The sequence below is a fragment of the Thalassophryne amazonica genome, chromosome 4 (genome assembly GCF_902500255.1).
Source record: "Thalassophryne amazonica chromosome 4, fThaAma1.1, whole genome shotgun sequence".
NCBI classification, from domain to species: Eukaryota; Metazoa; Chordata; class Actinopteri; order Batrachoidiformes; family Batrachoididae; genus Thalassophryne; species Thalassophryne amazonica.
The window spans coordinates 109,012,151-109,039,536 of NC_047106.1; the positions used below are offsets into that span (position 1 = coordinate 109,012,151).

A 27,386-nucleotide genomic window follows, 5' to 3' on the forward strand; every position below is an offset into this window, starting at 1 on the left:
AAATGCAAACATTTATTTAATCTCACTTTATATTACATTGAACAGATGGCCCTTAATCCTGGGTCATGTTTTCAAACATACAGGAACAACCCCCCCCCCCCCCCAACAAAACCCCAAAGTGCTCAAGTCCATGATAAAAGTGAGACAACTGGAAAAAACTTCATTCAGCTGACAAAAGATTTAAAGCTGGAGTGTAGAGAAAAACCGACCAACTCACTCTTACTAAAAGGTTAGTACTTTGGAAATGTCACACTTAAATTCACATTCTGTTAAGCACCATTATTGCTATCCACACAAAACATTTTAAACAGATATGAATAACATTTTTGGACTCACTTGTAGAAAAGTATCTACCTTCTAAAAAACCTCTTTGAAGGGGCCTGCTGCAACACCACCAGCACCTTACAACTTGTTTCATAACACTTAAATATAGTGAGCTTCCATTCCTCAGTGACTGGACCAAGAAAACATGTTGCACATCATTTGATTATAGCTACAGTAAGCAGCACACAGTTTCAAAATACTGCATAAGAAAATTGATCATCTCAGTTATATCTGAAGGTGATGAAAGTTTTGTTTCCACAATTCAGGCAAAATGCAAACTGCACCTACAAAAAAAGCAGTGACCTACAGAGGTGAGAAATTGGAAATGTTTTCACATTTAAACAAAACAATGGTAGTTTCATTTCGACTGCACAGTGATTTTTAAAAGTTACATGGTGGTGGTGGTGGTGGGGGGGGCTTTCCGTATCAATATATGGCCAGCAATGTAATTTGTTAGTGTGATTATGATTAGATTACACTGCTGCTGGTTCCTCACAGCAAGGCTAATAAATATTATTTCACTCACATTAAAGTGCAAAAGAACAGCAGTCAGATTGGACATACAAAATGTTTATCACAAATAATGCATATTAAATATATACTCTACCTCACATAAGAATACAAATTATGCATTGCAAATATTTAAGGCAATTTATGCATTGCTAATATACAAGGCGCTGCTGAGAGGGGCAACGAGACAGGAGGATACTGTTATTATTCACCCATTTTCTGCACTTGCTTCCCTTTCTCTGGCCCTTCCGAAATCTTGTAGTCTTCCAAAATGGCCTGTGCTGTGTGCTTTCCAGTCTTTTTCACCACGGCTTTGATCCCCAGGTTGTCAATGTTGAAGGCAGTGATACCCACATTAATGGCAGAATTGACAGCATGGTCTGTGGCTTGGCCTGCTGCTGTTCCATACCTTTATCAGAAATTAGATTAGGTGAGAGGTCAGTGAGACACAGGGATGGGATGGGGGGTGGTTAAAGGGAGAGTCAAGGAGAGCTATGGTTTTAAGATGCCATGCTTTGCAAGGACCGCTACACCTGTGCAAATGTAGATAATTAAACTGCTTATTGCAAGGGTCCTGTAGAAATACAGAATAATTTTGTTTTATTTTTGAATTGCAACCAATTTATACAAGGTCTGAAAGGCAGACTGAGCAGAAACTGTGCAATTTCTCTTAATATTTGCAGAAGTGAGTAAAAGCCACACCCACAAGTGTACATGAGAATCGAAAGGATGATCTATTGGAACAGGATAGAGTACTTTGTACAACAGCCAAATCAGTCACAAAAACAGGCTCCATTCATGCTTTTGATTAGTGAAGTGTTAAACAGCTGTGCATAACTATGAAAAAGTACACTCCTTATCATTTGGTGGGTCAAAGATCTTTTGTAGACCCTTAAATCTGAAAAGCAAATTAAAGAGGAAAATGGTTAAGTACCTGTTAATGTTTGGTTGTATTATGCAAAAGTACATTTGCAATATACACAAAAACCTGTCTATTAAGCACTGCTCAAAACAAATTACTACAGTTGTGTATTTAAACCACTGACAGCGTTCAAACAGTTCAACAAAAAAGAAAGGCAAACGTACTTATGTTTCACAGTGGTGACCGTCTCTGATGCGACACTTGACGTAATGTTCTTTGCTGCTACTTCCAAACCTGACCACACGGCTGAAAATCCTGCACAAAAAAGGTATGATTAGGATTTACTAACTAGTTGCACAGATGAGTGGCAAAGAGAACATCTTTAAAAGAGCTCTGTTCTCTTCATGTTCATCTTTGAAGTGCTCCCAAAAGTGAGCTCCATACTCTGAACGTGGGACTGAGTCAGTTAACTTGCTAATTTCCTGATCTGCCTCACTAATATGGCTTTAACTAGAAGGAACAGGGGCCCATTCCCACAATATTTTTGTCCTTCATTATGGGAGAGGGTTACCGAGCAGCCAGAAGTAAACATGGCACGGGTCACATACTATCTCCATCGGCCACACCCACACACACACACACACACACACACACACACACACACACAAAACCGTAAAAATAACAACATAATACAGTAATTTATAAACATGTTTTAGCAGGGAACACTAGAAAGTTACAAAAGTGACTCATTTTCATCATGGATTCGTGTAAGTCTATGCTTAGGCAGAAGGGGGAAAAAGGGGTGACAAAAAAATTAAAAGCACATCATAAAATAAAAACAGCATTAAAGGAGGCCGCCCTTCAATAAAATAGTAAACAATGTAATATAAGAATCAATTATTTAAAATTGAGGAAAAACACTATAATACACCAGATAAAGTTCAAAACTTAAAGAAAAAAAAGTCTCCAATAAGTGTTAAAAACACTTAAAATTGTGCTCTTTTAGTACAGAGGGGCTCCACATAATTTTTCAGTGATTGGATGGCTGACTGGCTGGCTATCACACTCTCCAGACTTTTGTGGTGCAAGCAGTGCGTACATTGCTTTGTTTACATTGTGTAATGTCATTCATTCCCTCTACCAAGATGGCGGCCCAAGCTACTGTGCCTGGCTATCACGAATATAAGCAATCCCTACCTACAACTTTTATAAAGCTAATTTCAAAATACTTTACTGCAGAAAAGAGCTGTGGGTGGTCCAATAGTTTCCTCTTCTTTCAGATACTCTGCAAAAACATGCTATTCTTATTAGTACGGAGCTTACCACCTCCACCCTGCATTTGTCAGCATGTTTTTTTTTTTTTCTGAAATCAAATAAATTCCACACTTTTGGCTATGACAGGCGTTAGTTCACTGACTGATTCATGTACAACCCCTGGCAAAAATTATGGAATCACCGGCCTCGGAGGATGTTCATTCAGTTGTTTAATTTTGTAGAAAAAAAGATCACAGACATGGCACAAAACTAAAGTCATTTCAAATGGCAACTTTCTGGCTTTAAGAAACACTATAAGAAATCAGGAAAAATAATTGTGGCAGTCAGTAGCGGTTACTTTTTTAGACCAAGCAGAGGGAAAAAATATGGACTCACTCAAATCTGAGGAATAAATTATGGAATCACCCTGTAAATTTTCATCCCCAAAACTAACACCTGCATCAAATCAGATCTGCTCGTTAGTCTGCATCTAAAAAGGAGTGATCACACCATGGAGAGCTGAAGCACCAAGTGGACTGACATGAATCATGGCTCCAACACGAGAGATGTCAATTAAAACAAAGGAGAGGATTATCAAACTCTTAAGAGTGTAAATCATCATGCAATGTTGCAAAAGATGTTGGTTGTTCACAGTCAGCTGTGTCTAAACTCTGGACCAAATACAAACAACATGGTTGTTAAAGGCAAACATACTGGTAGACCAAGGAAGACATCAAAGCATCAAGACAGAAAACTTAAAGCAATATGTCTCAAAAATCGAAAATGCACAACAAAACAAATGAGGAATGAATGGGAGGAAACTGGAGTCAACGTCTGTGACTGAACTGTAAGAAACCACCTAAAGGAAATGGGATTTACATACAGAAAAGCTAAGCGAAAGCCATCATTAACACCTAAACAGAAAAAAACAAGGTTACAATGGGCTAAGGAAAAGCAATCATGGACTGTGGATGACTGGATGAAAGTCATATTCAGTGATGAATCTCGACTCTGCATTGGGCAAGGTGATGATGCTGGAACTTTTGTTTGGTGCCGTTCCAATGAGATTTATAAAGATGACTGCCTGAAGAGAACATGTAAATTTCCACAGTCATTGATGATATGGGGCTGCATGTCAGGTAAAGGCACTGGGGAGATGGCTGTCATTACATCATCAATAAATGCACAAGTTTACATTGATATTTTGGACACTTTTCTTATCCCATCAATTGAAAGGATGTTTGGGGATGATGAAATCATTTTCAAGATGATAATGCATCTTGCCATAGAGCAAAAACTGTGAAAACATTCCTTGCAAAAAGACACATAGGGTCAATGTCATGGCCTGCAAATAGTCCGGATCTTAATCCAATTGAAAATCTATGGTGGAAGTTGAAGAAAATGGTCCATGACAAGGCTCCAACCTACAAAGCTGATCTGGCAACAGCAATCAGAGAAAGTTGGAGCCAGATTGATGAAGAGTACTGTTTGTCACTCATTAAGTCCATGCCTCAGAGACTGCAAGCTGTTATAAAAGCCAGAGGTGGTGCAACAAAATACTAGTGATGTGTTGAAGCGTCCTTTAGTTTTTCATGATTCCATAATTTTTTCCTCAGAATTGAGTGAGTCCATATTTTTTTCCCTCTGCTTGGTCTAAAAAAGTAGCCGTTACTGACTGCCACAATTTTTTTTCCTGATTTCTTATAGTGTTTCTTAAAGCCAGAAAGTTGCCATTTGAAATGACTTTAGTTTTGTGTCATGTCTGTGATCTGCTTTTTTTCTACAAAATTAAACAACTGAATGAACATCCTCCGAGGCCGGTGATTCCATAATTTTTGCCAGGGGTTGTAGAATGATGTCAGGGTTCGGATATAGAGCTCATACCCTCAGACAGGACATTTTTCTGGTTTTCGAATGCCTACTTTGGACTAAAGTTCACATTTCTTTATTCATATTTTTAAAAGGTCTGTGTAATTCTGGCTGAGCCTCTTTGAATAATAACCTTTCTTTTTAGGATTTATAAGGGATGTATTCTCATTAAAAGGTTAATCCCAGGGGCAACACTGATAAAGCAGTGGGACAAGTAGCTAGTACGATGTGGCTTCCGTCGTTTTCAAGCACAAATGTGCATGTTGCAATTTGAGAGATTTTAAATTTTTGCACTGAATCCACTAATTGCAGTGAATTACACTGAACAGTATTCAGATGTGCTCATAAAATTCACTGCCAAATGAGTGTAACCAACTCCTCAGGGATTCATTTTTGTACTCTTAATAAATGTCCTCAAAGAAAACTAAACAACAGCCTTTTGAGCTGGAATTCATGCACTCTACCTTGCATTCCACTGGCAGCTACCACCATGGCTCCATCGACGTTGGAACGGCCATCCTTGTCTTTTCTCATAGACTCTGGTATCAGCTTACCACCGTGTTTTTTCACATGTGGAGCCAACTCACGGCCCACACAGCCAGCGACAGCACAAACCCCATCCACTGCCAAAAGACAGTGTTAATCAGTTAGGTTCATTATGCAAATAATGAATGCTTATGAGTTCAGTGGTACAAATATTTTATGAAGTGAAAGTTGGAACATACCATTCAACAAGGCGAACATTCATTATTTGTTTTATATAACGGCCAAAATAGATCCTTGTCATTTTTATATTATATTAATTTAGAAACAACAGAAAAAGCACTTACATTTCAGTACCTCCTCAGTGCAGCAAAAAAATAAAAAAATAAAAATAACGTCAGAAATTATTCCAGCTTTGGTGCTTCACTGCTGCTTTGACATCAACAATCCAACATGACCTTTAAATAGGAGTACAAGAATCTGACGATGAAGTCCGCCATGCCCTGCATCAAATCGTCATGCATCAGCAAAACAAACTCCACCATGTTTGTTTTAAAGCTAAGCACCACCTGGCTTGTGTGAGCGTGCGTGCTCTCATGTAAGCGGGAAGGCACTTGTGCACGTGTGTACTACCAAAAAAAATTTCCTCAGTGCAGCGAAAAAAAAAAAAAAAAATATCAGACAGATTACAGCGCAGTGGATTTGTTTTGTGTGTGTGTGTGTGCGCGCGCGCGCACGTGTGTAGGTGTGTGCATGTGTGTGTGGAGCGCCAACGGTACCAAACGTATGGAACTAAATTGCACTCTAAATGCAATGCAACACAAATGGGATGAATAATCCATGTCATGTGACATACAAAGCACCAATCAAATGACAAGGATCCACTCAGCCATTATATAATGCTAAATAAACCACATAAGATCAGTAAATTATACTGAGGGGGTGACTTATTCACCTAGAAATTGGCTGACTTTGACAGCTCCCCCTGTCGCTTGTTTTGCAACATGGAGCCCTTTTGTGACAGTCGGGCTGACGTGGGTGGGCTTGTCCTCTGGCGTGATGTGTTCTCTAAGTTTAGAAGCACCCTTGTGAATGGCCTTTCCTGTGAGCTCTGCTCCTTTCACCAGGCCCCAGCTTAACCAGGATGCGCCTGAGACCACAAGTAGATCATTGCACTGCCAGGAAAACTAGACTGATGACAATGCTTCATAAACCTGCGATATTTCTAAAATGGAGATTTTCAGAGGTAAAGTGAACTCACCTGTCAGGATCCCGCTTGCTACCTTTTCGCTCCACTCAGGCAGAGCCTTATCTTCCTCAGATACAGCTGGAGCAGTCTCCTCAGGCGGCACAATGGACACTTTCTGACTGAGATTAACCGTGTCTGCAGCCTCATCTGGAGCCTTGTCAAACACACACATTGGTTAGATGCCTGAGAAGAGGACAGACTGCATGGGCTAATAAGAAAGCTAATAAGGGGTAAAACCTCTCCAACTACTTTGTGCAGGCTGTGCACATCACGGTTCAGACGCTTGCCGCCAAGTAACCTGTTCACACAACAGCTCCTCTCAGTCTGTGCCTGTTACAACAATGCTTCATTTGTTTCCCCACAGTTTGCCATTATTCCTTTTAAAATGTCACTGTGCAAACAGAAAACAACAGCCTTTTGAGCTGGAAACCTCTAACAATCATTACTGCCCAAAAAGAAAAACAATGCAAGAGTGCCTACTTGCTGATGAGGAATCACAAGATGTTCCATCACAGGCGATCTCTAGTCTGAATGCATACATCAGAAGTTATCTTGTTTGGCACTGATAGAAGACAGTGTTTCTATATCCACCACGGCTGAACTGGCACTCATCTTTCAACTGAAGCTCTGAGCGAGTGCTAAGGATAAGCCTATTAAACCCAATTAATTCTCTTCAAGTGTCATTCTCCAATCCCCATAATGCTGAGACAGGTAACTAAGAGAGGGTTGCCAGCAACAACATAAACAGGTAGGACGGTAAAATGTTGGGAATCATCTTTATCTACAGTCCTCACGCAGCAACTATTAATTATAAAATTAGGAACATACACTCAACAAAAATATAAATGCAACACTTTTGGTTTTGCTCCCATTTTGTATGAGATGAACTCAAAGATCTAAAACTTTTTCCACATACACAATATCACCATTTCCCTCAAATATTGTTTACAAACCAGTCTAAATCTGTGATAGTGAGAACTTCTCCTTTGCTGAGATAATCCATCCCACCTCACAGGTGTGCCATATCAAGATGCTGATTAGACACCATGATTAGTGCACAGGTGTGCCTTAGACTGTCCACAATAAAAGGCCACTCTGAAAGGTGCAGTTTTGTTTTATTGGGGGGGATACCAGTCAGTATCTGGTGTGACCGCCATTTGCCTCATGCAGTGCAACACATCTCCTTCGCATAGAGTTGATCAGGTTGTCAATTGTGGCCTGTGGAATGTTGGTCCACTCCTCTTCAATGGCTGTGCGAAGTTGCTGGATATTGGCAGGAACTGGTACACGTTGTTGTATACGCCGGTCCAGAGCATCCCAAACATGCTCAATGAGTGACATGTCCGGTGAGTATGCCGGCCATGCAAGAACTGGGACATTTTCAACTTCCAAGAATTGTGTACAGATCCTTGCAGCATGGAGCCGTGCATTATCCTGCTGCAACATGAGGACGACGAGCATGCAGATGAGCTTCCCTGAGACGGTTTCTGACAGTTTGTGCAGAAATTCTTTGGTTATGCAAACTGATTGTTTCAGCAGCTGTCCGAGTGGCTGGTCTCAGACGATCTTGGAGGTGAACATGCTGGATGTGGAGGTCCTGGGCTGGTGTGGTTACACGTGGTCTGCGGTTGTGAGGCTGGTTGGATGTACTGCCAAATTCTCTGAAACGCCTTTGGAGATGGCTTATGGTAGAGAAATGAACATTCAATACACGAGCAACAGCTCTGGTTGACATTCCTGCTGTCAGCATGCCAATTGCACGCTCCCTCAAATCTTGCGACATCTGTGGCATTGTGCTGTGTGATAAAACTGCACCTTTCAGAGTGGCCTTTTATTGTGGGCAGTCTAAGGCACACCTGTGCACTAATCATGGTGTCTAATCAGCATCTTGATATGGCACACCTGTGAGGTGGGATGGATTATCTCAGCAAAGGAGAAGTGCTCACTATCACAGATTTAGACTGGTTTGTGAACAATATTTGAGGGTAATGGTGATATTGTGTATGTGGAAAAAGTTTTAGATCTTTGAGTTCATCTCATACAAAATGGGAGCAAAATCAAAAGTGTTGCGTTTATATTTTTGTTGAGTGTATTTAGGGAATAGCCCTGTTGTGTCTGATGATTTGCGAACATTAATGCTGGATTTTATGGGTTACAATGGACTTATAGAATATTCTTAGGGAGGGGAGTTTACACCTCCATCAAGCTTCAAATTACACTGAACAAAAATATAAACGCAACAATTGTTTTTGCTCTCATTTTTCATGAGCTGAACTCAAACATCTAAAACATTTTCTATACACACAAAAGACCTATTTCTCTCAAATATTGTTCACAAATCTGTCCAAAACGTTAGTGAGCACTTCTGCTTTACCGAGATGACCCATCCCCCCTCACAGGTGTGGCATATCAAAATGATGATTAGACAATAGGGTTCTCAGCAGGATTTTTTCCTCAGTGTAATGGGATGGAAAAATCACCTTAAAAAGCCTGGGGTTCTGGGATGCTTAGGCGCCCCCCGAGGATTTGCAGTATGGGCTTACAAAGGGCCTTCTTTGTTAGTCTAACTAAATATACCAAAATTTGAAGTCCAGACGGAAAAAGAGAAGATCTCTGCATTTCAAAATGTGAGGAAAGTGTTTCCAAAAACACCACCAATTTGAGGTTGAAGCTGCGGAGGAGACTTTCATCTGGTTAAATGTGCTGAGAGTCCAGCTCACCTGTCGTCTCTGCAAAATCACACCTGCTGCTATGCTTCTAAATAAAACAAAGGCTCTTTAAACAGCAACCATTTTATTATTTGAAGAAAAAAAAAAAAACCCTTTTCCTTATTTTAACATTAAATGAATGAATCATTAAACATGTCCATAAAGTCAAAGTTCAGTCAAAAAGACAGGTAGAAGAAGCCCCACCCCTACTGTGCAGTGGTGGGCACGGCTAACCAAAAAGTTAGCTTCGATAACAGATAATCAGCTAACTGAAAAGTTATCTTTTATAAAGCTAAACCGATAAACCACCCACAAATTTATCGGAAGCTACAGCTAACCGATAATTTCAGGTATTGTCTCCAGGACACTTGCAACTACTAACAAGCGGATTTTGAGTTTTAACACCACGATCGCTTCTGGTAGAATCAAAGGTGACCACAGACCCAAACGAGTCAGCACTTCTGTCTTTGAGCGCCCTGTCCACTGCTGGAAGGTCCTGTTTACTACATAGGTTGCAGCAGTAAAGCAGCTGAGAGGAGCAGCGAAACTCTCTACTCAATAGCAGTGTCGCCGTGAGGTGGAGGTCTTTGAAAATAAAGCAGTGCTGACTTATGAATTTGATTTATATATAAAATTAACACGGATAGAATAACTCCATTAATGTCAATTCTGTCATTTGTACAAAGTTAAAATATAACATATCTTTTAATTTTAAATAACGCACTAATTCTGAAGTTTTGTAACAAACACAGACAGATACCAAAGAGATTATGGGTAAAATTTGCCACAGCTAACACTGATTGGTTGACTCATTCATTCCATGTAAAAACCAACACGTTAATGTGAGGTGTATGTTGGTGTTTACATATAAATGTGCTTTTGTAAAATATGCCAATTTTTTTATTTGTAAAAAAATTGGCCGCTGCAGGTCCACAATCAGAAATGATCATTTGATGATCATCAGAAATGATCATTTTCCCACTACACACCCTTGGAAACAGCATAACGGCCCAACTGCAGCGTAATTTTTTCATGCAGCAGCGCAATGGGCTTTTACACTGTTATAATGCTGGTGAGAACCCTGGAAAGCATGATTATTGCACAGGTGTGCCTTAGGTTGACCACAATAACAGGCCACTCTGAAATGTTCAGTTGATAAATGTTCAGGCGATACTTTTGGAGAGTATGCAGGCCATGTAAGAACTGGGATGTTTTCAGCTTGCAGGAACTGTGTACAGACCCTTACAACATGGGGCTGTGCATTATAAACACTGCAACACGAGAGGATTGTGGCAGATGAATGGTACGATAATGGATCTTGGGATCTCATCGGTTGTGTTCATTGTCCACAGCTTAGGCCCACCCTTACCATAACTACACTACCATCATGGGCTATTCTGTTCACCACACTGACTAAGGCCCCGTTCAGACTGGGACTGGTAATCCAATTTTACCTGGATTCAATCCAGATTGCCTTCAAACCAGATAGTGCTCAAACCCGTTTTTCAAATCAGGCTCATCCTACACACCCATCCAAACTCAATCCGGCTCATGCCAAATTCAAGCCATGTCTATGTGTTTTTGTCCTCATTAAAAGCAAAGCAAATCTTAGTTCTTGTCGCTGCTCTAAGTGGCAAAAGGTGACCATGTTTAACTTTTGACCATAAGTGCCTTTGCTGTGCACAGCTGCTGCAGTCACAGCCAGAGGTGTTTTATCTTTAACAAGGAGGAATAAGGGACAGATTATTTAATGATGGATGGATTACTGATGGATTATTTAAGTGCAGAGAGTCACTGGTCTTCAAACAGGAAAACATGAATAATTGTGTGACATTACAGAAAGGAATCTAAACATTAAAAGCCAAGTGGCCTCTGTGTACAACCCCAATTCCAATGAAGTTGGGCCGTTGTGTGAAATGTACATAAAAAGAGAATACAATGATTTCTAAATCCTCTTCAACCGATATTCAACTGAATACACCACAAAGATAAAATAGTTAATGCGCCACACATTTTCAATGGGCGACAGGTCTGGACTGCAGGCAGGCCAGTCTAGTACCCGCACTCTTTTACGACAAAGCCATGCTGGTGAACACATGCAGAATGTGGTTTGGCATTGTCTTGCTGAAATAAGCAGGGACGTCCCTGAAAAAGACGTTGCTTGGATGGCAGCATGTGTTGCTCCAAAACCTGGATGTACCTTTCAGCATTGTTGGTGCCATCACAGATGTGTAAGTTGCCCATGCCATGGGCACAAACACACCCCCCATACCATCACAGATGCTGGCTTTTTAACTTTGCGCTGGTAACAATCTGGATGGTCTTTTTCCTCTTTTGTCCAGAGGACACAATGTCCATGATTTCCAAAAACAATTTGAAATGTGGACTCATCAGACCACAGCACACTTTTCCACATTGCGTCTGTCCATTTCAAATGAGCTCAGGCCCAAAAAAGGTGGCAGCGTTTCTGGATGTTGTTGATATTTGGCTTCCAGTTTGCATGGCAGAGTTTTAACTGATACTTGTAGATGTAGTGATGAACTGTGTTAACTGACAATGGTTTTCTGACGTGTTCTTGAGCCCATGTGGTAAGATCCTTTACACAATGATGTTGGTTTTTAATGCAGTGCCACCTGAGGTATCGAAGGTAATGGGCATTTAATGTTGGTTTTACGTGTAGAAAGTTCTCCAGATTCTCTGAATCTTCTGATTATATTATGGACTATAGATGATAGAATCCTTAAATTCCTTGCAATTGAACGTTGAGAAGCATTGTTCTTAAACTGTTGGACTATTTTTTCCACGCAGTTGTTCACAAAGTGGTGATCCTCGCCCCATCTTTCCTTGTGAATGCCTGAGCCTTTTAGGGATGCTCCTTTTATACCCAATCATGACACTTACCTGTTTCCAATTAGGTGTTCTTTGAACATTCATCAACTTTCCCAGTCTTTTGTTGCCCCGTCCCAACTTTTTGAAATGTGTTGCAGGCATCCATTTCAAACTAAGCAAATATTTGCACAAAAACAATAAAGTCTATCAGTTTGAACATTAAATATCTTGTCTTTGTGGTGTATTAAATTGAATATAGGTTGAAGAAGATTTGCAAATCATTGTATTCTGTTCTTTTCTCCCCCTCGAACTGCCACCTTATCGTGGTGGGGGAGTTTGCATACCCGGATGATCCTAGGAGCTATGTTGCCGGGGGCTTTGTGACCCTGGTAGGGTCTCCCAAGGCAAACAGGTCCAAGGTGACGGGTCAGACTAAGGGCAGTTCAGAAGCTCCCATGACCAGTACAAAATCAAGGACCGAGATGTCGCTCGGTATGGCAGAGCTGGGGCCCCACCCTGGAGCCAGGCCTGGGGTTAGGGCTCGCGCGCGAGGGCCTGGTGGTCAGGCCTTAGCCCACAGGGCCCAGCCGGGCTCAGCCCGAAAGAGCGACGTGGGCCAGCCCTCCTGGGGGTTCACCACCTGCAGAGAGGGCCATGGGAGTCGGGTGCAGAGAGGACTGGGTGGCAGTCGAGGGCGCGTGGCCCAGTCTGCGCTCACAGCCCCTGGCTGTTGGGACGTGGAATGTCACCTCGCTGTGGGGGAAGGAGCCTGAGCTTGTGCGGGAGATTGAGAGATACCGACTAGAGATAGTCGGGCTCCCCTCCATGCACAGCTTAGGCTCTGGTACCCAACTCCTGGAGAGGGGCTGGACGCTCCACTTTTCTGGCGTTGCCCACGGGGAGAGGCGGAGAGCTGGGGTAGCTCAGTCGCTATGTGTTGGAGTTCACCCCGGTGAACGAGAGGGCCTACGCCTTCGGGTCGGGGACAGGTCTCTCACTGTTGTCTCGGCCTACGGGCCGAGCAGCAGTGCAGAGTACCTGACCTTCTCGGAGTCCCTGGGAGGGGTACTAGATAATGCTCCAACTGGGGACTCCATTATTCTCCTGGGGGATTTCAACGCCCACGTGGGCGGCGACAGTGTGACCTGGAGGGGGTGATCGGGAAGCACAGCCTCCCCGATCTGAACCCGAGTGGTGTTCAGTTATTGGACTTCTGTGCTCATCACAGTTTGTCCATCAAGAACACCATGTTTGAGCACATTCATGTCCGTAACTGCACGTGGCACCAGTACACCCTGAGCCGGAGGTTGATGATCGACTTTGTAGTTATATCATCTGACCTTCGGCCATGTGTCTCAGACACTCGGGTGAAGTAAGGGACTGAGCTGTCTACCGATCACAACCTGGTGGTGAGTTGGATCCGCTGGGAGGGGAGGAAGCCGGTTAGACCTGGCAGGTCCAAATGTATCGTGAGGGTCTGCTGGGAATGACTGGCGGAACCCTGGGTCAGCGAGGTCTTCCAACTCCCACCTCCGGGAGAGCTTCTCCCACATCCAGGGGGAGGTTGGAGACATGGAGACTGAGTGAACAATGTTCTCCACCTCCACTGTCGATGCAGCCGCTCGTAGCTGTGGTCGCAGGGTCTCTGGTGCCTGTCGTGGTGGCAATCCCCGAACCCGGTGGTGGACGCTGGAAGTAAGGGATGCCGTCAAGATGAAGAAGGAGTCCTACTCGTCTTTGTTGGTAAGTGGGACCCTGGAGGCAGCTGACAGGTACCGGCAGGCCAAGCGTGCTGCAGCCCGTGCAGCCGCAGAGGCAAAAACTCAGGTCTGGGAGGAGTTCAGGGAGGCCATGGAGGAGGACTTTCGGTCGGCCTCAAAGAAATTCTGGCAAACCGTCCGACGCCTCAGGAGGCGGAAGCAGCTCTCCACCGGCACTGTCTATGGTGCGGGTGGGGAGCTGTTGACCCTGACTGCGGATGTTGTCGGGTGGTGGAAGGAATATTTCAAGGATCTCCTCAATCCCATCGTCACGTCTTCCGAAGAGGAAGCAGAGACTGGGGACTCAGAGGTGGCCTCATCCATCACACAGGCCGAAGTCACCAAGGTGGTCAGAAAGCTCCTCTGTGGCAAGGCTCCTGGGGTGGATGAAATCCGTCCTGAGTACCTTAAGTCTCTGGATGTTGTAGCACTGTCTTGGTTGCCACGCCTGTGCAACATCGCGTGGCGGTCGGGGACAGTGCCTCTGGATTGGCAGACCGGGGTGGTGGTCCCTCTGTTTAAGAAGGGGGACAGGAGGGTGTGTTCCAACTACAGGGGGATCACACTCCTCAGCCTCCCCAGGAAGGACTATTCCAGAGTACTGGAGAGGATAATTTGACCGATAGTCGAACCTCGGATTCAGGAGGAGCAGTGTGGTCTTCATCCTGGTTGCGCCACACTGGAACAGCTCTACACCCTCAATCAGGTGCTCAAGGGTTCATGGGAGTTGCTAAGGGCTATCCGGTCCCTGTACGACCGCAGCAGGAGTTTGCTTCGCATTGCCGGTAGTAAATCAAACCTGTTTCCAGTGCACATTGGCCTCCGCCAGGGCTGCCCTTTGTCACCGGTTCTGTTCATTACCTTTATGGACAGAATTTCTAGGCGCAGCCAGGGTGTAGAGGGGGTCCGGTTTCGAACCACAGAATCTCATCTCTGCTGTTTGCGGACGATGTGGTTCTGTTGGCTTCGTCAAATCAGGACCTTCAGCGTGCACTGGGGCAGTTTGCAGCCGAGTGTGAAGTGTCTGGGATGAAAATCAGCACCTCCAAATCCGAGGCCATAGTTCTCGACCGGAAAAAAGGTACCTACCCTCTTCAGGTCGGTGGAGTGTCCTTGCCTCAAGTGGAGGAGTTTAAGTATCTCGGGGTCTTGCCCACGAGCGAGGGACGGATGGAGCGTGAACTCGACAGACGGATGGGTGCAGCATCTGCAGTGATGCGGTTGCTGTATTGGACAGCTGAGTAGGGGGACAAAGCTCTCGTTTTACCGATCGATCTACGTTCTGACCCTCACCTATGGTCATGAAATTTGGCTCATGACCGAAAGAACGAGATCGCGAGTAGAAGTGGCCGAGATGAGTTTCCTCTGCAGGGTGGCTGGGTGCTCCCTTAGAGATAGGGTTAGGAGCTCGGTCACTTGGGAGGAACTCGGAGTCGAGCCGCTGCTCCTCCATCTCGAAAAGAGCCAGCTGGGATGGCTCGGGCATCTTTTCCGGATGCTCCCTGGACGTCTCGCTGGAGAGGTGTTCCGGGCACGTCCCATTGGGAGGAGGCCCCGGGGAAGACCCAGGACATGCTGGAGGGACTACGTCTCTTGGCTGGCTTGGGAATGCCTCGGGGTTCCCCCGGAGGAGCTGGGGGAGGTGTGCGTGTGGATCAGGAGGTCTGGGCGGCTTTGCTTGAGCTGCTGCCCCCGCGACCCGACTCTGGATAAAGCGGAAGAAAATGGATGGATGCATTCTGTTTTTATTTACATTTTACACCACGTCCCAACTTCACTGGAATTGGGGTTGTATTTTTTGACAGATTACGGATATTATGTAACAACAGTGAACAATGGACTTTGACCATTACATTCTGTACTCACACACCATTAAAAATCATTATAGAAACTTTGCATAATTTGTTACCACCCTTGAAAAATGTCACCTACCAAATTTTATAAACACTACCCAATCTAGAGCCATGGATCCCCACAGGGAACACACTAGTTAAATTTATAGCCTCGCAAAAAGCTAACTTTTTAAGTTGCCATCACAGGCAAGGCTTCCTGATTTAATATAACACTGTGCAAATTGCTACAACTGTACTGCATCTTTCAATTAAGTGAATTATTACGTCCACCAAGGATAAAATAAAATCACTGGCATTTATTTATTTGTCTGCCTGTTAGCAGGATTACGTCAAAACTACTGCACAGATTTTGACGAAATTTTCCCTGGAGATAGATATGAGGCCATGGAAGATGCCATTAAATTTTGGAGGTGATCCACATCCAGATTCCGGAATAAGATTTCACTTTATATAGGCTTTGAAGGATGATGTCAAAACTGCTTTGTGGGCTCTTGCCAAATTTGCGCCACAGATACATATTAGACCATGGAAGACTCCACTGAATTTTGGAGGTGATCCAGATCCAGATTCTGGCTCAGGATTTCACTTTATAGGCTTTTAAGGATAATGTCAAAACTACTTCACGGATTCTTACCAAATGTGCACCACAGATGGGTATTAGGGCATGGAAGATGCCACTGAATTTTGGAGGTGATCCAGATCCGGATCGATGGACGCCAGAAACCTCTGATTGGTCTTGTTGTCCATGTCTTTGTCATTATAAAGTAACCATGCCTCACGTCGTCACCTGCCGTATGCCGCTGCAGACGACAGGAATTCTGCTGTAACGACCACTGTGATGGTTTTACTGATGCAGAAATGAGAGCATGTGGCAAGAAGGCGCCTCAGAGAAAGAAGGTTGTTTACTGAGCACCACCACTGTGGAGAAGACAGTGGCCACAGCAGCTCACAGAGCAAGCTGCGAACTGCTTCTGAAAGAAGCAGCGAGTCTGCAATTTCTTCATTAACCCTCTTCAAAGCCATTTAAAGATTTCAATCGTAAGTTACCTTTGTGCTGATTAAAGTCACTAACTGTGACTCTTGTTGCAGGCAAGAAACAAGAATCATTCTCCATTCCACACCGGAGTATTTATTCGTTCCTCATTAACCTTTTGTGGGGCAGCACACGCGATGTTTCTCTGGCGTAAGCTGGACCCATTTTGCCTGTTTGTAAACTGACGTTACTGTCCCTCAGGTAAAGGAAATAATAAGTAATAATAATATCCTGTTTTGTGGGACTAACTGCACAGCTCCAAATGCTGCGTGGCTCTTTGCCGAGTAAAGTTGGAAAGATGGATTTTGGTTGGAATTAATAATAAATAATTTGCCTCATGAAGATGTTTCAACAACGATCTGCGATCGGGTCAATGTCCTGGTGAGGACAATCAGCAGTCAGATAAGTTTCCCTGAGACAGCTTATGCAGAAATTCTTGAGCTGTGCAAATGCTTCCACCAGCTGCCTGGGTAGCGGGCCTCAGACAATCTTTCAGATGAAGAAGCTGGATGTGGTGGTCCTGGGCTAGCATGGTTACATATGGTCTGTGGTTGTGAGGCCAGTTGGATATTATGCCAAATTCTTACAAACTGTGTCTTGCGTCCAAACATCTCCACTTCAAATCACAGTGTGGCATCAGTTTCTTTAGTATTTATAAAATTACTTGTGCTGAGGAAAGCTACATTTTACACACACACACACACACTGACGTCACAGACGAGCCCAGTACTGACCTGAACCCTTAGATCTGTCATCTGTGACAGCAATTTGTGGAACCGCTCTCTCTCTGCAGGAGGCAGCTCTGACGACAGCACCACACCCACATAGTAGCCTGGAGCTGGTGCCATCATGTCCGGAAACATAAACACACCAGTGTTACACAGCAACACTGGAGAGTTCATGGCCATGAGTGGGTAGATCCAGTCACAGACCTGACAAAAGAATGATCAGGCAAAAACAAAAGTTTAACAGCTGGACAAAATTACAATGGGCTAAAACAAAGCAGATGCATCATGGTTTGACTGACAGTTTGGGGTCAAACCAATGATAAAGTGTTAATGCAGACCCCCCCCCCACCCCAAAAAACCCACTGCATGCATATGTGATCAATGTGTTTGAAAGGAAGTCAAAATCACCATTAGAAAAGAGAAAATGCATGTTAAAATGCAGAGTTTAAAGCTGGGCTGAGGCAATACAGCAAAAATATAATTTTTTTTCACTATATTGATAAATTTAGACATTTATCATGATATATAATTTGCTCACACTGTCAGTTTGAAGAGTATAATGACCAAAGTCTGAAGAAACCAGAGGGTTTGTAGCTGGAATTTTATACTTTCAAACAACAAACATTAACTAACAAACAAACAAACCCCAATGTTGATTTAACAGAACAAAACTATTTATCTGCCTTAAAGAAATACAAGTTAGTTTGTTTTGTAACTTATTAAAATAATAAAAGCTTTGACTCCTATCAAATTTACTGATTGACAGCCATAAACATCTATAAACTAACACAATTGTGTATGGTGATAAAAGCAGAAACCTCACGCAGGACATCTGTGCAACGTGCTATCAGATAAGACTGGTTTCTATTGTGACAGATTATTTCTGGTGTGGACTAAAGCCCTGTTTCCCAACCTGGGGTACAAGACCCCCATAGGGTGTAGCCAAAGATCACTTTGTGAAAAATAAAATAATGTAAGCATCCAAAATAAAATCTCCTACTCTGCTTCAATATAATAATTATATTACTTGTTCAATAATACCAGGAACTAATGGACAGAATTTCTTTGTTTCAGGCTTCTGCAGACTAAAGAAGATAGAACTAATGGACAGAATTTCTTTGTTTCAGGCTTCTGCAGACTAAAGAAGATACCTCCAACTGTTGTCGCAAGCGTTACGCTCTAGCACATTATAGTATATATGCACTGATAATTTTTAGCAATGACTGAACCGACACCAATATATTTATTGAAACTCTGATATATAACCATACCTAAAATGATAACATTTCACAAAAAAAGACCACTTTTAAGTTTTGATGGTTATGTCACACTTTGGCTTCATTATATTTGAACTAGGCCCTGTGCACAATTTCTCCAATCACAGCCACAGAACCCTGCAAGTTCTTCTGGGTTGTCTGGGTGTCTTTGTTGCTTTCCTCACTCCTCCTTCTTGCACAGTCACTCAGTTTTTGAGAACTCTCCACTCCACACAGAGTTACCATACAGTGCCATACTGTTTGTATTTATTCATAATTGAAGCAAATAAAGTCCAAGACATATTCAGTGATTTGGAAATGTTCATGTATCCATCCCCTGACTTGTCTGAAGAAAACTGGCAATTAAACTGATTATTTACAGGTATTATATCAAAGGGGCCCGTTACTTATGTAGTAACCCATCATCTTGGCTTTTATATTTTTAATTAATTTATAACAGATTCTCAAGATTTGGTGTGAGTTTGAGTTTAAGAAAGATAATTTCAGAAATTTTTATACTGAGAAGCCTGATTGACTTTTTGTTTTTGAAATGACATACACAAATTAAAATTCATGAAATACCAAGGGGGCGAATACTTTTGTAAACTACTGTATGTTGCAGTCACAAGAGTACATATGCCTTAGTTAAAATGTTTCAACCTCAATTTCCATTTTATCATACAATATATGTCATCACTCAATTGTAAGAGCTCCCCCCCAACCCCAATATGTTAAACATAATACTATCAAGGTGCATTTATTTGTTGGACTGACCAATACTCAGAACAACAAGTGCAAAGAACTCAGTGAAGATCTAAGGAGAATTGTAGATTTACACAAGTTGGAAAACTCTCTTGGAGCCATTTCTAAACAATTGCACCAGGGCTGCCACGATTAATCGACTAGTCACGATTATGTGGACTATCAAACTCGTCAGCGACTAATTTAATAATCAACGTCATCATTTATTTTTTTAAGCTTTGTTTTCCTCTCAAAACTGCCGCTGTATCTTTCGCTGCCTTTCTGTCCTTGACGCACATGCGCAGTAGTGGTAATCGGGTCAGCCGATTGTTTTACCTGCTTTACATGTTTCTGCTACTTCCTGACGTGTCTTATAGGCTGCTACTTCTTGATTTGGCCAGACAGCAGGGGGAACTTATGCCCCCTACTGTCTGACATCTTCTCCAGGACGGCATCCCATGTATGTGATAGGGTGTAGGCCCCCTCATCCCGATTCATGCTTCTTGGACCTCGCTTGTGGATCTCGATGGCCTCTCTGATCCAGCGATGGTATTTGTTGCTTTCAGCACGTATGATCCTGGCATTGGTCCAGTCCATGATGTGATTTTTCCTCTTGCAATAGTCGGATATGGACGTCAGACAGTAGGGAGCGTAAGTTCCCCCTGCTGTCTGGCCAAATCAAGAAGTAGCAGCCTATAAGACACGTCACTTCCCCATCTTGTGATGCTTCTGAGGAAGGCTACAGGAAGTAGCCGAAACATGTAAAGCAGGTAAAACAATCTTTCCTGTCTGACTAAAAGAACTGTTGAAATAGTTAACTTAAGAAGACAGTATGAAATTTCACAAATGTTTATATGAAAGTTTTGGACCAAGCGGTGTCAAGGCATGTCGGGCGCTGGAACATCAATTTTTAAAGTTAGCGCGGTACAAGAACCACCTACGTTTCCATCTGAGGTGCCGGGACGAGGGAATAATTCTGAGGAGTTTATACATCAGAAACCCGATAAAGACCAAGAACTCTGAGGACATCGTACGCAAAGCACGTAAGGCCCTGGTTAAAGAACGGATACGGATTATTACACACAATATTACGCAAATCAACGCAGACATCGAGGAAAAAAGGCAGGATTTTAAACGCATCTACAATCCACAACCTGAAATAAACGCGGACATGACGGAGCATTTAAAACAACAATACGAAAAGGAATTCATAAAAACCAAGAAGAGACACATCGAAAAACTGGACAAACTCTTAACCAAAACAAAAGCTAACAGGGACACAACAAAACATGTAGCTGTGCCGGACAATTGGGTAAAAAACTACTCACATCATCAGCTCACACACACAGAAACACAAGTATTAGCAAAAGGACTCAACTACGTAATAACACCGGACACAATACCATACGAGGATTTTATTTTAGCCAAGGAATTAGCTTGTCAATCCATACACGATCAGGGAAAGGAATCAGCATTATGCAATGAGGTAGCAGGCATTCTCAAAACCGCACATTTACCACCCAGTAACATCACCAAGGAAGAAAGGAGAGCCATACATACACTAGGTAAACAGGACGACATCATTATACTACCAGCAGACAAAGGTCGCACCACAGTAGTTATGGATAGGGATAGTTACAACAACAAAATGGACATCTTGCTTAAGGACCACAACACATACCACACACTGCAAAAAGACCCAACAGAACAACTAAAAAGGGCTCTTAAATCATTACTCAAACCCATGTTAGCTGAAAACAAAATAACTCAGGACTCATACAACCACCTGGTGCCCACAGCCACCATCACCCCCCGGATATATGGTTTGCCGAAAATACACAAGCCTGACACACCACTCCGCCCCATTGTCGATAGCATAGGATCCGTCACTTATAACCTTTCCAAATCTCTTGTAGAAATCATAAAACCCCTTCTCGGACTCACTGAACAGCACTGCAGGAACTCACAACAATTGGCAAAGGACTTACAACAAATCACTATAGGACAGGATGAAATATTCATATCACACGATGTCATATCACTTTTCACAAAAACCCCAGTAGAAGCCACACTCAACATTGTACACAGTGAACTTTGTATTTTTGTATGGCCTTGCCTTGCAATGTGGAGCGCCTTGGGGCAACTGTTTGTTGTGATTTGGCGCTATACAAGAAAAAAGTTGATTGATTGATTGATTGAACTCAGTAAGGACAAATCGCTCCGGAAACGAACCAAACTCACAGTTGAAGACATCATGTCATTACTCAGTTTCGTTGCAACATCCACTTACTTTCAATACAACAACACTATATACAAACAGACTGAAGGCTTCGCCATGGGAGACCCGTTATCAGCCATTATGAGCGGGTTTTTCATGGAGCATCTGGAACAACAACCTATATCCACAGCACCAGCAGATTGTAGCATATCGTTTTGGAAAAGGTACGTCGATGACATTTTAGAAAAAATAAAAACCGGACACACACACACAACAGCTCACAGATCACCTCAACACCACAGACCATACAGGCAGCATCAAATTCACGTATGAAAAGGAAACAAACAATGAAATAGCTTTTTTGGATTTAAAAATACACCACAACACAGACGGCAGTATCAAACTTAAAATACACAGGAAACCCACACACACGGACCAATATTTGCTCTGGACATCAGAACACCCTACAGAACATAAGCTGTCAGTAGTCAGAACACTGTACAACCGGGCCACTACAGTCACAGATACACAGGACAGGGAAGAGGAGGAGACACACATATACAATGCACTCACAAACTGCCAGTATCCACAATGGGCAATTGAAAAAGGTAAAAAACAGGTACAAAACACAGAAAAACAAGTACAAAAGAAGAAAAAGAACACTCTCAATTAAAACAAACCAGCTATAGTCACACTGCCAAATATCAGGGGGGTCACTGAACGCATCCAAAGAGTCATGAAAAAATACAATATCAATACACCGGTCAAACCACACACCAAATTCAGACAGCTTTTAGTTAGGCCCAAGGACAAAATAAAACCAGAACACAAATGCGATGTAATATATGAAATACCATGCTTATCATGCAACAACACATACATTGGGGAGACAGGGAGACAATTTGGAACAAGGAAAAATTAACATCAAAAAGAATGTGAAAAAGAGACAGACAATAGACAAACGAGCAATAAAAGAACAAGCTGAGCAGGAAAATCTCAAATCAGCCATATCCGACCATTGCAAGAGGAAAAATCACATCATGGACTGGACCAATGCCAGGATCATACGTGCTGAAAGCAACAAATACCACCTCTGGATCAGAGAGGCCATCGAGATCCGCAAGCGAGTTCCAAGAAGCATGAATCAGGATGAGGGGGCCTACACCCTATCACATACATGGGATGCCGTCCTGGAGAAGACGTCAGACAGTAGGGGGCATAAGTTTCCCCTGCTGTCTGGCCAAATCAAGAAGTAGCAGCCTATAAGACACATCACTTCCCAATCTTGTGACGCTTCTGAGGAAGGCTACAGGAAGTAGCCGAAACATGTAAAGCAGGTAAAACAATCTTTCCTGTCTGACTAAAAGAACTGTTGAAATAGTTAACTTAAGAAGACAGTATGAAATTTCACAAATGAAAATTTCTGACCAAGTTGAAAGAAAACACTTCACTGGAATATAGAGTGTATCATAGAGAAATGAATCTCTTTTGTGTATATTCTTATATTAATAAAATATACAATGACAAAGCCACTGTCATATGAGCCACCAAACAGAGTGAAAAAGCATTTCCATTCTATGAATTTGCTATGACAGAATATCTCAGGATGGAAAACCTGATGTGAAAAAAAACCTGAGGCTAATTAAAAAGGGATAAATTGAGACTTGTAATTATTTCACTAAACGAATGGTGAGATATTTATCATGACAAAGCATTCAGGCAGTAAAACTAAAGTCACTACTTTACAGAATACAGAGCGACACAAAAAATAAATCATTTTCTAACCTTTATTCAGCAATTCTTGTAATTCCCCCCACATCATTTATATTACATATAATACACACTTCACAATTTATTCATATTTATTTTTTATTCATTTAACCTAAAGGTTTAACCAGTTGATACTCCTTTGTCAGCTTGTCGCAGCATCTGGATGCTGCACAAAACAGCATTTTCAGATCACTAACCCAAGTTTAAGTCAGCGCATCATCGATTTCTGTTTAATCTAATGCCTGATGACGCTAAGCAAGATGGCGGCTGCTGGCAACAGCTCACAGGCTGCATCTGCCATCTAGTGGATTAAATAGAAATTGATGGTCTCTTACTCACATCATGTAGGCGTGTCAGTGAGCACAGACTATGTCAGTGAGTGTGTGTCTGTCCTGAGAACAAGCAGAAGTGTGGAGACAGTTCAAGCCCAAATTTGTTACTAGCAGGTTTTTGTTTTTTTTTTTAAACACATGGAGAAACAGAAATGTGAGATTTTCAGGATGGTTAACATGAAACATCTGCCATATTTAACTGTGAAAGGTTGCTCAAAACCAGAATTTGCACAGTGTGACCCCTTTTAAAAAATGTTTTTTTTTTATTCTCTTCTTTACATCCATTCTTCTTACCTGCAGAAATGCCGGTGGTCGATCTGGCATGGTGTCAGGGCGCTCACTGGTAAACTTCACCAGTCGTAAGTACCCTGGGTAGGAAGGAGCGCTGACTTGACCTTCAGGTGTGACAAAGAAAATTTGAACCCCCTGAGGGATGAACAGCAGCTCTTCTCCGTCTTCACCAATACTCTGAGGAGATGGCGATATAGTTGATGTGCCACTGTAGAACTCATCTCCAACTAGCGACAGCTCCCCGGCTTGTGTTCCATATGAGATTGAAAGGTGGCCATCAGCCGCCTGAGGGGAATAAGCTGGAGGTTGCTCATGTGAAACCGCAAGCTGTCTGGGGCGTGAAACATGCGGAGAGGCACTACTGCATGCAGGTACTCCTCTTATAGCTCCTGCTGACTGATCATAATTCAAAGGCAACTTTGGTGAATCTGGTTTCTCTGGCTTCTCTTTGGTCGAAAGTTTTGGGTAGAGCTTTTCTGCAGACACACCTGTACCACTAGAGCTCAATACAGGTATGGAATCAAGGTCACAGCTGGTCTCTAGTATGGCTAAGCGGGAGGTGATGTTGTGAAGCGTCTCCTGCATCTTATGCTGCATCTGTCTGGCTGATTCCCAGGACTGGCCGACACACTCATCTCCTTGTGTCGGCACACTGATGGCCCTGAGAAGGTGCTGTCGCCCACGTTTGTACAGCTCCAGAGCCCGAGCCTTGTCTCCAGATTCGTCTGCTGTCAAGCCTTTAGTGATGCACTCAAAAGCACTTTCATAGCCGTCTTTGATCACCTCAAGTCTTGCGTTGTCAAATGCATCTTGTTTAGCTTTCTCCATTCTCTGTAACACAAGAGTGACAATTAGGTTGATTTGTACCTTTTCATATACTGAAACATGTAATTTAAAAAAGCACTGTTGATAAGGCAAAAAAAAAAAAAAAACCCGAAGGACGGCGGAGCAAGAATATGGGTTGCCGCGGAGCCAGTGCTGGGCAAAGCTAACCAAAAAGTTAGCTTCGATAACCATTATTCCGCTTACTGAAAAGTTCGCTTTTATAAAGCTAAACCGATAAACCCCTAAAAAATTTAGCAGAAGTTACAAATAAAAGCTAAACCAATAACTTTCAGTATTGATTTCATTACACTAGCAGCTATTGACACAACAACAAGCTAGCGCTTCTATCTCAGATCAGCCATCTCTCAACAAAAGAGACCTGTTGACCATAAATGTACTGCATTTTAAATGAACTGCATTATATATATAGCGCTTTTCCATCTGCATCAGACGCCAAAGGCGCTTTACAATTATGCCTCACATTCACCCCAATGTCAGGGTGCTGCCATACAAGGCGCTCACTACACACCGGGAGCAATAGGGGAATAAAAGCCTTGCCCAAGAGCCCTTAGTGATTTTCCAGTCAGGCGGGGATTTGAACCCATGATCTTCTGGACTCAAGCCCAACACCTTAACCACTAGACCATCACCTCCCCTTAAAGAAAGGAAAGAGAAGAATGAAAGGAAGAAGGGGGAGGGGGACAGGAATAATTTCTCAAGCCATACAGACTCGCTGGCATATCACACAAGTCATGCACATGCAGACAGTTTTGACTTATGGTTAAATTTTTAAACAAACTAATTCCAGACAAGTTATTGAAATTAATGTCACGTCTGTTGTTTTATAAAGTGTATATATATATATGTTTTAGTTTTAAAGTAATGCACTAATTTTTAAGGTTGTAGCATTTAGACACGCATGCCGCAATACATTATGGGTAAATGAGTTTCCTGACATGAGTGGTTGGTTGGTCGGTATAACACAGTTACTGAAACATGTGGTGGGTTTTACAAATAAATCTGCATTTGTAAATATGTCAATTTTTGTAAAAAAAAAAAAAAAGATTTGAAAACTGAAAATTCGTTTTGTTAAGTGGATTCAGCACTTTTAACGAATGTGTGGCGGCAAATGCTGTTCATACTGCCATGAACACTGCCATCTAGTGTTCATTCGGGGTTTTCACGTATCCCATAATCCCTTGCGTGCCAGAGAGTCGCTGCAGTCAAAACAACATAGAGAATCCACACGATGACAATTGAAAATATTATACTACAAAAATATAATTTTTTTATGCTTTTCATCACTTTAATAAGAGACTGCTGCATGATACCCTGAAAACTTGCTAAAACAATTATAACAAAAAATCCGTGTCTGCTACGTTTCATCTGAATTTAATAAGCGCAAACCGAATTTCAGACATATTATATATATTAGTCTGGAACAAACAGGCCAAACAGTGTTGTAAAGAACAATAATCAAGACGTTAAAGAGCAAACTTTCCCCCAGAACGATATGAACAGGAAGCGAGCTGAGCTCACAACAGCTCCCATTGAAAATAACGGACAGACAGCCTGTGATTCTCGTATGTTTACATAAAATAAACGCAATAACAACGGCTATAAACCCAGAGAATATATTCATGAGAGTTTTAGGCACAATACAAAAATAGTTTTTTGTTGCGATGTTAATTGTGTTGGCTGTGTGCAGCGGTTCAAGTGAAGCGTGATCAGAGCGTATCAATGCAGTTCTCGATGTTACGGAGATCTCGCAGCGCGGCGACCTCTCCGAGATTTTGCGGGATTTGAAACCTGAAAAGCCTCAATGGCAGTGTGACTACAAAGCTGGTTTTGTTTTGTCCATTTGCTTCTAACAGCCAGTTGACAGCTCTCACTGCCTGGAACAATGAGATTTATACACCAACTTGCGCTGAAATGAACCATGGTATGACGAGTCTGACCCATTTGAAAAGTGACTAAATGACATGCATTTGTATTGCGTTCGGCGATGTTTTCATCGACCAAAAACGGCCACCAGAGGGCGCTCGGGTAAAGTCCGCAGCAACCTTAGAGAAATCCACTTATGTGTCTGAAGGGATTTAAATGGGCTTATTACATGTCATGTCACAAAACCTGCTAAATTCACTGTCAACACTAAACGCCATCTCACTCCGTCTTTTTTTTAATCGTCCACTCTAGCTAGGCCTGGCGACTCCGATTAAATTAGGTCACTAATGCTAAAGTAGCTAACATGACTCGGTAACTCAACATACCTTCAGGAGTAAAAAGGTTCATTCACTTGTTCGCTATTTTGTGTTTAACTCCAGTTCAGCTGTAACGCTCGCTTCTTTTCTTTAATTTAAGGCGGTGACAGAGTAGTTACGACTTTTAGCTTCAGCAGTGTTTTTAACTTTCTTCTTCTTTCAAAATTACGGGTAGTTGCCAAAAAATATCGGTGCATTATCGCCACCAACTGGGTGGATGTTGGAATTGA

General features: G+C 42.5%; 1 protein-coding gene across 3 annotated transcripts; it reads right to left on the bottom strand.

The window, feature by feature from the left end:
- spartb (spartin b) lies at nt 1-27,303 on the bottom strand. 3 transcript variants are annotated; one of them, XM_034168402.1, is made up of 8 exons: nt 27,166-27,303; nt 24,074-24,901; nt 17,469-17,666; nt 6,564-6,705; nt 6,258-6,452; nt 5,284-5,442; nt 1,921-2,011; nt 1,039-1,243 (listed from the first exon to the last, which is right to left on the bottom strand). In XM_034168402.1, the coding sequence occupies exons 2-8, from the start codon at nt 24,896-24,898 to the stop codon at nt 1,039-1,041; spliced, it is 1,815 nt and encodes a 604-aa protein (XP_034024293.1). In that variant the 5' UTR covers nt 24,899-24,901; nt 27,166-27,303. The 3 variants fall into 3 exon arrangements, with proteins under 3 accessions (XP_034024294.1, XP_034024293.1, XP_034024295.1); XM_034168403.1 differs by lacking the exon at nt 27,166-27,303 and having other exon boundaries at nt 1-1,243; nt 24,074-24,898; XM_034168404.1 differs by lacking the exons at nt 1,039-1,243; nt 27,166-27,303 and adding an exon at nt 1,312-1,732 and having other exon boundaries at nt 24,074-24,898.
- Nucleotides 27,304-27,386: the final 83 nt, after the last annotated feature.